Source organism: Trichechus manatus, unplaced genomic scaffold (assembly GCF_000243295.1).
Source record: "Trichechus manatus latirostris isolate Lorelei unplaced genomic scaffold, TriManLat1.0 scaffold00222, whole genome shotgun sequence".
In the NCBI taxonomy this organism is placed as follows: Eukaryota; Metazoa; Chordata; class Mammalia; order Sirenia; family Trichechidae; genus Trichechus; species Trichechus manatus.
The window spans coordinates 2,759,154-2,775,591 of NW_004444158.1; the positions used below are offsets into that span (position 1 = coordinate 2,759,154).

Sequence of the window (16,438 nt, forward strand, 5' to 3'; positions counted from 1 at the left end):
ACTGCTGTGCCACCAGAGCTCCTTGAATAGATACAGTTATACTTAACTATGGATTTTATGCTTATACATAATTATGGATTTTATGCTCTAGTTGATGTAAGCTCATCACGTTTATGTTCATAAGACTTGTTTATGGCTGAACATAGATAATTAAAAGTTTTTGTTCAGTTTCCTTTAAGAAAAATTCTCTAATCTGTTACAAATTGTTTATTTCTTGTATCAAAATACATTTTGAAATTGCCACTGTCAATCAAGCAATAATACAAAGATCGACCGCTTGGGTGCTGTTTAATGTATGTAGAGTGACAGGCAAGAAGTATGTCGTGAACATGTAATGCTTACAGAATATGAAAATTTTGATGGACTGTTCTAGGTTGCCAAAAAATACTACCTGGTAAAAGAGCGTGAAACAATAAACTACACAAGAAAGAATTTTATTTCACTTCTGTTTTTGGAGACATTCTTAAGATACAAAAATTATACACACTGACCCCAGAAATCAGAAACAAAAAAAAAAGATGTTTATTCCCTTTTCCTCTAAATTAGTTGCAGTGCTTTTTTATTAAATAAAGTTTAATGAGTTATTCAGATGTCAGATCAGCACATGAAAAGATGTTCAGCATCATTGGCTATTAGAGAAATGCAAATTAAAACACAAACACACCTGTTAGAATAAGTAAGATAAATAGTGACAACACAAAAATCTGGGGAGGATACAGAGGAACTAGAGCCCTTGTACATTGTGGTGGGAATGTAAAATGGCACAGCCCGCTGGAAAACAGTTTGGCAGTGTTGTGAAAAGCTGAACCTGCGACTCATGCAACCCACCAGTCTCACTCCTGGACATTTATCCCAGTCTAGTGAAAAATTATTTTCCCCCAAAAACCTAAATACTTGAATGTTTAGATAGCAGCTTTATTTGTGACAGCCAAAAACTGGAAACAGCCCAGCTGTCCAGTGGGTGAATGGTTAAACTGTGGTACATCCATGCCTTGGCACACTCCAGAAAAACCAAACCCATTGCAGTCGAGTTGATTCCAACTCATGGAGACCCCATGTGTTAGAGAGTAGTAGTACTACTCTATAGGGTTTTCTTGGAGCGCTCGGCTGCTGACCGAAAGGTTGGTGATTCGAACCCACCAGTTGCTCCGCGGGAGAAAAGACCTGGCAATCTGCTCCCGTAAAGATTTCAGGCTAGGAAACCCTGTTGTGTTCTGTAGAGCTGCTATGAGTTGGAGTTGACAAAATGGCACAAGAATGAACTGTTGATACATGCAACAGTCTGGGTGAATCTCGAGAGAATTATGCTGAGTAAAAAAAGGCAATCCCAAAAGGTTACATACTGTATTATTTCATTTATATCATTTCCTTGAAATGACGAAATTACAGAAATAGAGAACAGATGAGTAGTTGCCAGGGGTTTAGGATGAGGTGAAGGCAGGAGGAAAGTATACATGGCTTTAGCCACATGTTTGATAGTGTATTTCTAACTGTTCTTAGTTTTTTCCCTTCACAAATGAGTACACAGTCAACCATCTGATGGGACGTCAAACACCCAGTGGGACCAAAGCTTTGATTAGTGGAAAAATTACGGGGAGAGGGGCAAGGAGACTTCCCCACTGGCTCTCAGAGCGTGCTGCGTCGGCAGATAAAGCCAGCACTAGCTGCAGCCACTTTGGGTTAGGGGTTGCAGAGAGCGGGAAGCATTTCCTCAGAGAAGCTGTTGTCCCTGCAGCCCTGGTCGGATGTGCTCCCCTCCTTCTTTGACCCTTTCTGGAGGATCCTTTTCTGATCCTGTGATGCTGATTTGATTAGTGAATTGAGGTTGAGTAACAAATTTAAACCCTTTCCTGGGCTTTCAACTTTGTGGAACATGAATGCATGTTCCAGTGAGTTGTGTTGAAGCTTTGAGGCATTTTCCATAGAAATAATGTTGTAAATTTATTAGACCCAGGCTAGTTCATATGTATCTGAACCATAATATCCTATTGATAGTTCTGTAGAGAACCCAGCTCTCATTTATTACATTGTTTCTTTTGAAAGATGAATTTCAAGTTTCTACTGGGAGTGGTCTTCCTTCATTTTTCCTGCTTTGGCTGCTGTGGCCAGAGTGGATGAAATAGCCCAGGTTCAGGTCTTTGGCAGGAGGCTGGGTGTGGTGATCTGAGTTCTTTTATGGTTATGTGCAGGCTCTGAAGTTTGTAGGGAATTTCCTAATGGTAGCATCACCATGATGATGGAAAAGGAAAGGGAACTTCTGTATCCCTCAAGCCCTGGTGGGACAGCCTCTCAACATACAAAGAAGGGCAATCTGGGATTGTCCATGCGTGAAAATGTGTAAAACTAGTGGTATTGTGAGACTGGTGGGTTTAAAATGAGCAAGGTTAATAATAATATGAAATCGGGTGTACAAATGAGTGCTGTATTTTCAGTCACTGCTGTTATTTCTTGTCATTGTCATTAGATCCGCAAATTCAGTATTAATGCCTCATCTTTTTTTCCTTGTCTTCTGTAGTCTCAAACCATGAATTATGTGGGACAGCTGGCTGGGCAGGTGATTGTCACTGTGAAGGAACTCTACAAGGGCATCAACCAGGCCACCCTGTCCGGCTGCATCGATGTTATCGTGGTCCGGCAGCAGGACGGCACCTATCAGTGCTCACCTTTCCATGTCCGGTTTGGGAAGCTGGGAGTCCTGCGATCCAAAGAGAAAGTGGTGAGCGGAGTGTACAGCCTCGTGTCAAGGGTGGTGAAAGGTTAGGCAGCCTCAGTGAGGAAATCGTCTCCGTGGGCTTTTCCTTTTGTTTTCTGTTTTTTGGAAAACCTGTATGATGTTGAAGACGGTGGTATGAGAAGTCAGCCTTTATGTATTGGTTTCAAAGTTGCTTCTAAATTCAAAAAGCCCTACTGCAGGAAGTCTCTCCAGGGAAAAAGAGACTGAAAATAATTTTGATAATTCTATACACTGCAACTCAGAAGAGCAAAACAGAGAGGCCAGAATTATAAATGGGGAAGTCAGGTGTATAGAAGGTGCCTTTGCCTTATATGGTACCTTAAAATGTTTAGGATAACCCCTTCATACTGATTGTGAATAGAATAGGCTGACATAATCAAGAATACATTAGATTTGTTTGAACTAATTTAATTAATGCCACATTTACTTATTTGCTTGTTTTGACAAAGCTGTAAAATCTTAATCTGTAGTCTGAATGTTGTTCCTGATACCAGGGCTTGTCCCCACTTCTGACTCTGACATGCTAACCCATAGGCCATAGGCTGCTTGACTTTAATTTATTTTGGGGAAGATTAATTCAGAAAGAAGATACTCTTGTTCATTTTTCTGTATCTTGCATTCTCTTTCTTTTAGGTTATGGAGTAAATGGAAGGTCTGTTAGCACATCCAATGTCAATTAAGTTAGAAAACTGAGCTAGTAATAAAACTTAGAAGGTATATAGTAGTATTCTCCTTAATACTCTCACTTCACAATATCTTTTTAAGTAATGTAGGGAAGTTTTGTCAAGATTTTAAAGCACATTGAGAGAGCCACAAAAATCTTCCAGCACAGATGTCAGTTATTATGTGTTAGAGGACCACTGGAATGAGTTGAAAACACCTGTTTTCGGCTTTTTGCTCTTTCATATATATATAGCTGGTCTTGTTGTTTAAATAGAAATTTCCCTCTACTTTAATTTAAACTTAGTTTAGAAGTGAAAGGAAAGCTGTATGGGTTTTACAAAACTAGGTATGGACTTGTTTTTTTTCCCCCAGATAAAACATGATCTTATTTCTAGGAGTTGTTACAAAATCTGTTTTCAACTGGAGAGCCCCATCTAAGGGATGGCAGGCTTCGCGTGGTCTGGCCTCTCTTCAGAGCTGTGCTGAACCACAGCGTTAACCCTTACAAAACCAAAAGCAGTTGTAATTTTATTGACTTGGGAACTTCCATCGCAAAGCGGTGTTGTCTAGCCGCAGTTTCACTTCTTTGGGATCTTTTTTTTTTTTTCTTTCTTTCTGGTAATACTAACCTATAGTGCTTTTAGACTAGATCTGTTTGGGGGGATCAGTAAACTTTTTCACTGAATTTTTCCGTTAGTTGTACTACAGGAATCTTTTTGTAAAACCGCTTCGAAGGCGTTATTTCTTTGCTGTGATCTGGGTTTTTGATTGGATTGGCTAAGTCTTCTGACCCTTCAGAATGGAAACTGCAAGCTAGTGCCTGAGTGGATAACATGCCTTTCTACGTGCCGTCTGCCTCTAATTTAGAAACTAATTTCTGTACAAGGCTACACAAATGGTGTGTTAAATACCTTGTAAAACCCTTGGATTTTTAATCAGATTCCATCCATGAGACACAAGAAAAGGGAGAATTTCTTCTTCTTTCTACTCCTTCCCTTGGTATCCCAAAAACCCAAAAAACATGTTTGGAAGGAAATTGGACTGTTTAATTCACCAAAACACAACTTTGGTGTCAGGGTAAAACTGAAACCACGTCTGCCTTGAGATATTCTGGTGATTTGCAGTCAGCTGTTTGTCTTATTTCAGGTTGGTTTGGGTTAGAGAAAGCTATTCTTTAGTTTTAAACTAAAACCAAAAACAACCACACCTGTTGCCATCGAGTCAGTTTCGACTCATAGTGACCCTATAGGACAGAATAGAACTGCCCCATAGGGTTTCCAGGGAGCAGCTGGTAGATTCAAACTGCCAACCTTTTGGTTAGCAGCCATAGTTCTTAACCACTATGCCACCAGGGCTCCAGATTTTCAAATATGGTAACACCTAGGACGTGGACTTGAAATCATAGCCACCTTAAAATTGCTGGTTATAGATGATTTTCCCACTGCCATTAGTGTGCTCTTGTTTGATGGAACACTAATACTTGTAGAATATTTCTTAACAGCCTGCACTTGATTTCAGTATTAATTTTGCTTATTTAACACAAAAGCAATGGTTTGATTATTTATCAAAGTTAAATAAACCAATGTATTAGGACTAGTTTTATTGCAGATGACAAAAACCCATTCCACACTAGTTTAAGCAAAAAGGAATTTATTTAGTCAGAGCTATATCAAAGCTCTGAAGGTGTTACCGGAACTATCTCTTCCCCATCTCTCAGCTCTGCCTCCCTTTGTGTTAGTTCTGCACGATGGCCACCATTTACTCAATAATCCCATTATGAAGAGAGCTTCTTCCTACAGAAGTACCAGCATTTGGTCTCCCTGTCAGACTTGGCTCACATAACCATCTCAAAGACCAGTCACTGTAGCTGGAGGTGGAATGACTATATTGATTGGCCTGGCTCGGACAGTAGCCCCCTCTCCTACTCACTGAAGCCACAGCCGAAATATATAGTCTGAAATGGAGGAGGATTAGATCCCCTAAAGGACACTGGAGATGTCCTTACCCAAAGAGTGGCAGGCCAGAGCAAGTGTCTGCTGTATCTAGTATTTCTCAGAATCAAACTTGCATTTCAACATGTCAGTCATGTATATTGAGCAAGATTAAGCCACTATGTGGCAAGTATGACTGGAAATAAGTGGTTATTTTAGAAACCATTTTACTAGAATTTAATACATGAAAATGGATAGCCTCCTTAAAGTAATCACCTTGGGAAGCACTACTTCAGCTTGATGCTGTTTTTTGAAATATTTTTGGAATATTTTTTCTTTGTTGCCTAAGAGCTCATTGCATGTTCTTTTAAGTCTCCTCAATATTGGTACAATTTGATGTCAGGCTTAATTTGTCACAAGAACCAAAATCCATTCTAAGTCAAGTCAATAGAATGAAATAAGTAGTCATATTGAGAAATGTTATATATTGTACCTAAAAGGAGTGATTATAAAGGGCTAATTTTCTAAGATGATTTTTAGAGAGACTCTGAATTTACATCCTGAAGCAACATTATTCCATTTTTCCAGCTTCTTTGGATAAATGTAGTTCCTGAAGATAGACATTTTGTAGGATGATACTAATTGGTTATACTTTTTATTAAAAATAAAATAACGTTAAATATTTCATTTATGTTGTTTAATTTAACCTAAGCAAAGTTTATACACCAAATCAATAAACAAAAATTGTTTTAATTATTTTATACACTCAACTTAGTTGAATAAACTTAATCGAATACTTTATTTAAGTCACCCTAAGAAACTTAAAATATGGGATTATGGGTCTAATTTAGTTTTTCCCTACTTATAAACTTTCTTTTTTTTTTAGTTCTCATATAACTTTAAGTTAGAAAACATTCTTCCTTTGATTGTAGAAGAAGCTACTCTTATTGCAGCTGCTTCAGAAATCGTAGATGACTGTAGATACTTAACTGACTTCTGCCAGTTTATTGTGAAAAAGATATTAAAAACTTATCTGAAAGTATATTTTTCCTTAGCCTAGGAATTTATTGCAGTACTTGGTTTTAGAAGAGTTGGAGGTTTCATGTCTTACTCAGCTTTTCTTAGCAGTAAGTATTCACAGTAATGTCAAGCATTATGAAGGCTGACTGGAAAATGAATTAGAGTTAATGTTTCTCCTATGGAAACTGATTTATGCAGCTTTTTCTTTTACAATAAAAAAAAGTACAAAATAGAAATCATTTTGTTAACATTTGTTAAATTATATAGGAATTTTTTATACAAAGGATTTTTATAACAAGCATTTTGACAAAATATGCCAATTTAAAAATTTTTTTTAAATGTGGTGTTACTTATTCCGTTGTTACTTGGCTGCTGGGAAGATAGAGCTGCCTTTAGTGACCAGACCTGAGCCAGCACTCAGTGTCTAGTCAGGAGGGATAAGTGGTCATCACGGGGAAAAGCCCAGCTGACCGTGCAGTTTGTTTCCACCATAGAGGCCCTGCAGAGCTAAGCACGTTTAGATTCCAGACTTCTGTTTTCCATCTCTATAGCCCCTGAACAGTTTAAAACTGGAGTTTAAAATTTATCCATAAGAGTTTTGAAAATTAATGTTTGTTTATTATTATAACCTTTTAAGTATTTTTTTACAGCTTATAGATAGACAGCTGCATTATTTTGTAAGTGATAAACCAAAAAAAAAACCTATTGCTGTCAAGTCAGTTCCAACTCACAGCGACCCTATAGGACAGAGTAGAACTGCGTAGGGTTTTCTTCATGAAAGCCACTTCTTTCTCCCGTGGATTGGCTGGTGGGTTCAGACTGCCAGCTTTTTTGGTTAGCAGCTGCATCACCAGGACACCTTCCTTATTTATAGGGGGATGAAAAAAATTGTAAAACTTAGTGCACTGCAATTTAAAATATTAGAAACAGTGACAATTAAGCATCTTACTTCTCTGCAAGAAACAGGAGTAGTCATCTTTCTGGGTCCATTTTCTATTATCCATGTTTATAAAATGACACATGGGTTTATCACTTGGAGACAGGGAAGCAACACAGCTACACACTCTGCTGCCTGTGTATGAACTGAGTAACAGCTGCACAGTGACCGATCACAGACAGCTTTGAAAGGAGTAGCAAGACTGGTCAATGGGCATGCTGGTCATCTGTTATATACATACTGATTTGTGGATAGAAGAGCTAGCAGTGAAGTTTGTACTTTGTGCAGCTACTCACAGTTAATACATGGTGGTAACTGAAATTTGTGCATGTCTGAGCTGTGCAAGGCAAGCCCTGCTTGTATTATAACTCTGAAAATGCTCAATGTTTGTTGACAGTGACATTTCCCATATTTTACTAGAATTGGGAAATTAAATACAAAATTTTTATGTGTTATAAAAATAGATGGTAAAACATTTTCTTTCAGTCCCTGCTTATTATCCCCCAAGGTCCATTTGTCTAAGTAGGGGTATTTTATTAGTGGGGCAAGTAGCAATGTCTCTAGGGCTGTAGCTCTAGGGAACCTGAATACTTCACTTGGCTTAAGAGCCCAAAATTCAGACTTAGTTTAGCTTGAATGAAAGATTTTTCGTGCTAAATCACACTTTGTTTCTCTCCTTAGATTGATATAGAAATCAATGGCGATGCAGTGGATCTTCACATGAAATTAGGTGACAATGGAGAAGCTTTCTTTGTGGAGGAGACTGAAGAAGAATATGTAAGTTCTAGTGGGTCCACTTAACACATTGTACTCAGGCCTGCGGTACATCTCCCAAAACAGAGATGTTCAGCAGTTTAAATGTTTGGTTGTATAAAGGGTTGTTGCTGGTTAGAAAGACTTTAGTTTTAGGTTAAAATATTAAACTGTCAGAAAGGAGTTGGAAGAATGGGGAACTTTTCTCGACACTAAGCTGCAGGTTACAGGTAGCCAGCAGAAGGCCTTTGTGCTGGCCCTTTTTACAAGGGAAAGCACATCTTTTCTCTGACTTTAATGTGCTTTCCTATTTACTGTCTATCACAACTTATACTTCGGCTGAATATGTTCAGTTCCACCTGACTGATCAAAGCATATCTCTTCAGAGTGTGTGTTTTATGCATATGGTCTTTAAACTTGGAAAACATGTTTACTGTTATGGTTAGGGATAAACCTGGAATAGTCCCCTGAATTAATTTATTACGGTCTCCAAATGAATTAAATTAATTGGCCTATACTCACAAATTATTACTAATATTCAGCTTCTTTCATCAAGAAAGCACGATTTGTCCCCACCTTCCAGCCCCCTGCCCCCCAATCCTATTTATCTGCTGATTTGAATGGTAATAAACAGTTCCTGTTGAATCTAGTGTGAACCTTTTTTTTTTTTTTTTTTTAAATTCACAGATGGTATTATGGATCTTTCTCTATAAATAATAAAATCTCAGATGGCAAAAATGAAAAGCTTCAACTTATTAAGGGCAGAGGAATACTTTTTTTGGTTTTGAAGATGAACTGCCAGTTTGGTGTTATAAATTCACAAAGAAAAAAATCACCAAAAATAAAAAATAGTAGAATGAGATTATGTTTATCGTTTTTAAGTTAAGAGAGGAGCCATCAACATAGGTACCAGTATATAAAGCAGCATTAAAACAGTATAATTTATGAAGGGGCACCTTACTAAACAAGTGATTTTCATAGTATCTTACCTACTTGTTTTTATTATATTACCTTATTTACATTTACTTGGCCTAAACAAAAGTTTCGCTCATCAGAGGCAGAGGGCAAAAGGAAACATAATAAATGACAGTTGTCACAGGATAAAACGTTCTTGATGTGTTTCTTAAAATCACATATAATCCATAACACTGGTTGGGCTTTGTATACATCAACAAATACATTGAGAGGACTGGGTTATTGACGGTTTATTACCTATCTAGTTTTTAGTGGCCTATTCTGATTCCATTAAGAACTATTATTTAGCAGGATCAGCTTGGAGACTCAACTCCCCAGCCTTTTTTCCCTACCAGTTATAACCAAATTGACCAGTTTTTCTCTAATATATTATACTTCTCTTTAAAAATAAAAAATGTGTTAATTCATTCAATATACCTTTGAATTTTACTACACCGTGCCACATTTTCCACCACTTGTCTGTTTGTCGTACTGTGGTGGCTTGCGTGTGATGCTCAAAGGTATGCCACTGGTATTTCAAATACCAGCAGGGTCATACATGGCAAACAGGTTTCAGAGGAGCTTCCAGACTAAGACAGACTAGAAAGAAGGACCTCGTGGTTTACTTCTAAAAATATTAGTCAGTGAAACCTTATGAATGGCAGCGGAACATTGTCTGATACAGTGCCGGGAGAGGACCCCCTCAGATTGGAAGGCACTCAGAATATGACTGGGAAGAGCTGCTTCCTCAAAGTAGAGTCGACGTTAATGATGTGGATTGAGTAAAGCTTTCAAAACTTTCATTTACTAATGTGGCACAACTCAAAATGAGAAGAAACAGCCGCAAACATCCATTAATAATTGGAACGTGCAATGTACAAACTATGAATCTGGTGAAATTGGAAATCGTCAAAAATGAAATGAAACTCATAAAGATTGATGTCCTAGGCATTAGTGAGCTGAAATGGACCAGTATTGGCTATTTTGAATCAGACAATTATATGGTCTACTATGCGAAGAATGACAAATTCAAGAGGAGAATGGCGTCACATTCATTGTCAAAAAGAACATTTCAGGATATATCTTGAAGTACAATGCTGCCGGTATGCATATGGCTACAAGGAAGACCAGTTAATACGATTATTATTCAAATTTATGTACCAGCCACTAATGCCAAAGATGAAGAAATTGAAGATTTTTACCAACTTCTGCAGTCTGAAATTCATCAAACATGCAATCAAGATACATTGATAATTACTGGTGATTGAAATGGGAAAGTTGGAAACAAGAAGAATCAATAGTTTGAAAATGCGGCCCTGGTGATAGTAACAATGCTGGGGATTGCATGATAGAAATTTGCAAGACCAATGACTTCTTCATTCGAAATACCTTTTTTTGACAACTTATAAACTGGGACTATAAATGTGGATCTTGCCAGATGGAATACACAGGAATCAAATCAGCTACATCTGTGGAAAGAAACAATGGAGAAGCTCAGTGTCATCAGTCAGAACAAGGCCGGAGACCGACTGTGGAACAATCAATTGCTCATATGCAAGTTCAAGTTGAAGCTGAAGAAAATTAAACAAGTCCATGAGAGCCAAAGTACAACTTTGAGTATATCCCACCTATATTTAGAGACTGTCTCAAGAACAGATTTGATGCATTGAACACTAATGACTGAAGACCACAAAGAGTTGTGGGATGACATCAAGGGCATCATACATGAAGAAAGCAAAATGTCGTTAAAAAGACAGGAAAGAAAGAAAAAAACCGCAATGGATGTCAGAAGAGACTCTGAAACTTGCTCTTGAAAAGAGCTGACCAGAAGATTTCAAAGGGTGGCTTGAGAAGCCAGTAAAGTATTATAATGAAATGTGCACAGACTTGGAGATAGAAAACCAAAAGGGATAACACACTCAGCATTCTTTAAGCTGAGAGAACTGAAGAAAAAGTTCAAGCCTGGAGTTGCAATATTGAAGGATACAATGGACAAAATATTGGATGACGCAGGAAACATCAAAAGAAGATGGAAGGAATACACAGAATCACTGTATCAAAAAGAATTGGTTGACATCAGACCATTTCAGGAGGTAGCGTATGATCAAGAACCAATGGTACCGAAGGAAAAAGTCCAAGCTGCACTGAGGGCATTGGCAAAAAAGAAAGCTCCAGGAATGGACAGAATACCAACTGAGATGTTTCAAAAAACAGATGCAATGCTGGAAGTGCTCACTGTATGCCAAGAAATTTGGAAGACAGCTACCTGGCCAACTAACTAGAAGAGACCCATATTTGTACCCATTCCAAAGAAAGCTGATCCAACAGAATGTGGAAATTATTGAACAATATGGTTAATATCACATACAAGTAAAACTTTGCTGAAGATAATTCAAAAGTGGTTGTAGCAGTACATCGACAGGAACCTGCCAGAAATTCAAGCCTTATTCAGAAGAGGACATGGAATGAGAGATTTCATCGCTGATGTCAGATGGATCTTGGCTGAAAGTAGAAAATACCAGAAAGATGTTTACCTGTGTTTTATTGACTAATGCAAAGGCATTTGACTGTGTGGATCATAATAAATTATGGATAACGTTGCAAAGGATGGGAATTCCAGAACACTTAATTGTGCTCATGAGGAACCTGTACGTAGACCAAGAAGCAGTTGTTTGAACAGAACAAGGGGGTACTGCGTGGTTTAAAATCAGAAAGATGTGTGTCAAGGCTCTATTCTTCTACGTTTGTATTCAGTCTGCGTGCTGAGCAAATAGTCCGAGAAGCTGGACTATATGAAGAACAAGAGGCATCAGGATTGGAGGAAGACTCATTAGCAACCTGTAATATTCAGGTGGCACAGTCTTGCTAGCTGAAAGCGAAGAGGAATTGAAGCGCTTGCTGATGAAGATCAAAGACTACAGCCTTCAGTATGGATTATACCCCAACATAAAAGAAAACACATTGTCAGAATGGAACCAATAAGCAACATCATGATAAACAGAAAATATTGAAGTTGTCAAGGATTTCATTTTACTTGGATCTGCAGTCAACACCCATGGAAGCAGCAGTCAAGAAATCAAACAACGCATTGCAAAGTGGCCTCTTTCACTGTTAAAAAGCAAAAATGTCACTTTGAAGACTGAAGTGCTCCTGACCAAAGCCATGGTGTTTTCATTCGCCTCATATGCATGCAAAAGCTGGACAGTGAATAAGGAAGAACGAAGAAGAATTGATGCCTTTGAATTATGGTGTTGACGAAGAATATTGAATATACCATGGACTGCCAGAAGAACCAACAAATCTGTCTTGGGAGAATTACAGCCATAATGCTCCTTAGAAGCACAGATAGGGAGGCGTCCTTTCATGTACTTTGGACATGTTATCAGGAGGGACCAGTCCTTGGAGAAGGACATCATGCTTGGTGCAGTAGAGAGTCAACGAAAAAGAGGAAGATCATCAGTGAGATGGATTGACACAGTGGCTGCAATGGTCAGTTCAAACATAGCAACAATTGTAAGGATTCTGTGGTCACTGTGAGTTGGAAGCAACTTGACAGCACCTCAACAACGTGCCACATTCTGTGAATAAAACACAGCCCACGCTCTTCAAGAGCTCACAGTTTAGACAGGGATTAAAAATGAGCAAAAAACCCATCTGGCTTTCTTTTATTTACTTTTTGTTTCTCTTGAACATTTCTCATTTAACTATACACCATCAATATCCCTTTCAGATCAGTAGTTCTAGACACAACTCTGTCCTTTTTAATATTCCGTGGTACGTATATAACACTATTTACCCATTTTCTTACTGTTAGACATCTGGGTTATGTCTGTTTTCCCTGGTGCAAACAATGCTATAATAACCATCCTTATCCATACTTCCCTATGTTCTTATGCATTTTCCCCCTATAGAACAGATTCTTAAGTGGGGTTGCTAAGTACTTTGCTTTTGATAATTTGTAGGTAACCAGACTGCTTGTCATAGACATTAAATTTTCTTAGTTCCGTCTAGTCAAACTTTGACTCTCAAGTGTGCATGATACATACACAATGGAGTGTAATCCCAATTGCAGGCACCATTACTCTAGATAAACAATGTGTGATAATTCATATTCTAGGCGTTTACTTTAGGTACAATCCATGCTGAGCCTTAAACTTTTAAATCAGAAGAAATAAGGTATACAACCCAGAATAGATACAGGAAACACTACCAGAGACAAAATGGCTCCAAGACATACAAGTAAACTTTATCACAAAGACCATTGAATTGAAAGGTCATAGAATTGAAAGGCATTGTTGATGCCCTATTGCATGCAGAATAATGTTTTTGTCAGTGCAGTTTCTCTGTTGTGTTGCTGGCGAACACAAATTCTGCTTGGGTAAATGAAACTTCAGGGTGACATGTTCACAAAGCCAATCCAAAAGCTTGATCAAAAACGATGGAAACCCACACGTTTTCAGGACTGTTGTGTGAAAAACTATTGTAGTCTAAATTATTTCAGGTTAATGTATATCTCCGTTAATTACCTTCCATTTCCCCCCTATGATACAAGGAATGAAACACGAGTAAGAAGTTAATTTACTGAACACCAATGTTAAATTAAGAGTTTAATAATTTCTAAATATAGGGCCTTATTTGCTTTCCAATTCCCAATTTCATTTGTTACAGAATGTCTGTTATAACTACCTTCCTCCACCCTCAGTTAATTTCACAAAACATAAGCATTAACCACTCTGAATTTTACCGGGGCTCCTTACTTCACTTACGTGTTCTGCTGTCCTTTGTCTGATGCAGTATTCTTAATCTTTGCCCTCTGCTTTATCCTGTCGTTACTTGTCTTAGTTCTTGACAGTCCTTTGTAAAGCCGCCTCTGAATGCTGCTGCTGCTGCTTTGAACTTCTCTTTACAGCGATTTTAATAGATTCTGCTTTAATTATAGCATTTTTGTGTTTCACGCTCACTTAGTATATCAGTTCTTCCAAATTTATTTAATTACATGTAGCGAAATGAGCTAACGCTGAGCTGTGTATAACAGGGTAAAGATTTATTCAGTGTAGAGCACACAGTAGCTTAGTTGAAATGTCTTTCTTACCATTAGGGAAAATGTATTTTTTCCTACCACTGAAATGTAGATACTTCACTGTACCCTTTTGTCATGGTAACTTTTGTTTTTCCTTGTTCTGTTTAAGGAAAAGCTTCCTGCTTACCTTGCCACCTCACCAATTCCTACTGAAGATCAATTCTTTAAAGATACTGACCCCCTTTTGATGAAATCAGGTGGAAATGAAAGATTACCTCAGAGTTCAGACATCTCACACATCTTGGAAACAGAGACAATTTTCACTCCGGGTTCATTGAAAAAGAAAAAACGTAGGAGAAAGAAATGCAAGCAAGACAGTAAGAAGGAAGATCAAGCTGCTTCTCCTGCTGCGGAAGACACATTTGCTGTGGATAGAAGTTCAGATGATGAGAAGGGAGCCCAGTCAGCCAGGTAGAGCTCGCAGCTGGGAAAGAAGGGTGGTATTTTGTGCCGTTTCTAGGCTGTGCACTTGCTGGGTAGCACTAAGGTAAAGTGAGAAGTTCCTTGTACGGATGTGTAGTATGAAGTTTGGACTTATTTTTCCCCTTGACAGTCTATTGTGAAATCAAGTGGAGCTGGCATTTTCTTTTTTCCTTTCTGCAACTTTAAAAAATTTGCCATCAGACCTTGTGCCGTTGTACTAAAATGTCATTTGTAGCAAACACTGGAATGTGCCTCTTTTCATCCTGTAAGTTTCCAGAAATAGTTAATTACAACGAAGATCTGAATTAGTGATTTACCCATGGGTGAGCACAACATCGGTTGTGGTATTTTTCTGCCCAGTGCTGGGTATCTCACCTGTTCCTGAGAAGTTGAGAGTTTTTGTTTTATCACCGAAACATACTAGTAAGTTGAACTGGAAGGAGTTTTTTTTTTTTTTTTTTTGTAATTGAGAAATCTTGATCATGACTTACTTACCAAATCAGTAGAAGAGCTCAAAATGTATCCGACTGAGGACAGATTTGGGTCTGATTCGCCTGGTTCCCGTTGGCCAGCACAGGCCTAGGTCAGGTAGCGGGGTGTTGAAGAGGTCAGATGCCCTCGTTAACTGACCGCTCGGCAGGCCACAGGCAGACGGTTCAGCTGTTTTGTATGTGTGCTTGGCCATCTGTGAAGTGGAACAATAAAGTGCCTGCTGAGTGTAGTCGGAGGATTAATGACGGCAGCGCAGAGTAAACAGTCCACAGTGGGAACACACTGGGTGTCCAAATGCACATAACTGACTTGTTATTAAAATAACACTTGAAATGTAAAATATTACATTTTAATTGAGGTATAATATGCAGATCTTAAGTATATATGTGTGTGCTCATTTGCCAGATCACGATACTGAGCATTTCCATCACTCTAGGAATGAGTTGTCCCTTTGCAGTCTGTCTTCTTCCCCACTAGAGGCCAGCACTGCTCTGATTAACTCTAGATTACTTTTGTTGGTTCTTGATCTTCAAATAAATGGAAATACACAGTAAAAAAAAAAAAAGGTATTCCATTTTCAAGTCAGTACTACCTGGGGTTTAATAGATAACAGTTGGGGATGGAAGATACATTTTTTTTACTTAAGATTTTTTAAAAAATTATCTTACACCTGTTCCCTTCAGTGGTTGCCCTTTCCTAAGGGACTGTACCCATTTCAGTGGGTGGTTCTCTTCACCATTGGAGTAGAAGCTGCTGCCCAGAAATGACCACTCTGTGTTTCTAAACCTTTTATTTGAACCGGGGGAGGAGGCTTTGAGTAGCTTTATGAGGTAGATGCTGGTCCATGGTGTGTTTTCTCCCCAACTGCCGAAAGACAGATCATGCCCTGCTTCCTGGGAAATTAGTGCTGTTAAACTTTATGATAGAGAAGGGGGGAAATAATTTCTTCTAACTCTACTTTGATCTATGAATTTTATTTACCAAGCTTTTGTTTTAAATGGTCAAATAAGGAAAAAGAAATTCATGAATAACGTTGTATAAGAATCCCTTTTGATAAAACTGTTAACTCATTTTCTAAAATCTTATCCAGGAACAAAATCCTACATTTGATAGTAATTTTTAATATGTGAATTGTTTTTCCACCGTTGTCTTTTACTACCCATCAACTGTCACGTCTGTTATATTCTTACTCTTCCCACATTGAAGAAATGTGTTAGACTTCAGTTCTGATAGAATGCAGAATTCCTCTGTTGGAATTAACAAAAGATAGTGAAATAAGTACATTAGACTCAACAGATCAATATAAACTATACCTATACAATTTAAAAATCCTGAATAAATCAACAAACCTAGATTTTTTTTTTTTTTGTCAGTATCCAGAGACTAGTTGGGAAATGCTCAATTATAAATTCTGTAAACTTCACATTTTATATCATTGGTTCCTTCTCTTC

At 38.0% G+C, this 16,438-nt stretch overlaps 1 protein-coding gene across 3 annotated transcripts in view; it reads left to right on the forward strand.

Annotated features, from left to right (window-relative positions):
- Positions 1–16,438, forward strand: part of LPIN2 (lipin 2) — an 88,151-nt gene that overhangs the window by 45,303 nt on the left and 26,410 nt on the right. For 2 of the 3 annotated variants that reach the window (XM_004388931.2, XM_023742894.1), the window contains exons 2-4: positions 2,516–2,716; positions 7,967–8,062; positions 14,182–14,483. In XM_004388931.2, coding sequence (XP_004388988.2) covers positions 2,516–2,716; positions 7,967–8,062; positions 14,182–14,483 — 599 coding nt within the window. Of the gene's footprint in view, positions 1–2,515; positions 2,757–7,966; positions 8,063–14,181; positions 14,484–16,438 lie in introns of those variants that run through there. The other variant, XM_023742895.1, reaches the window with a different exon arrangement.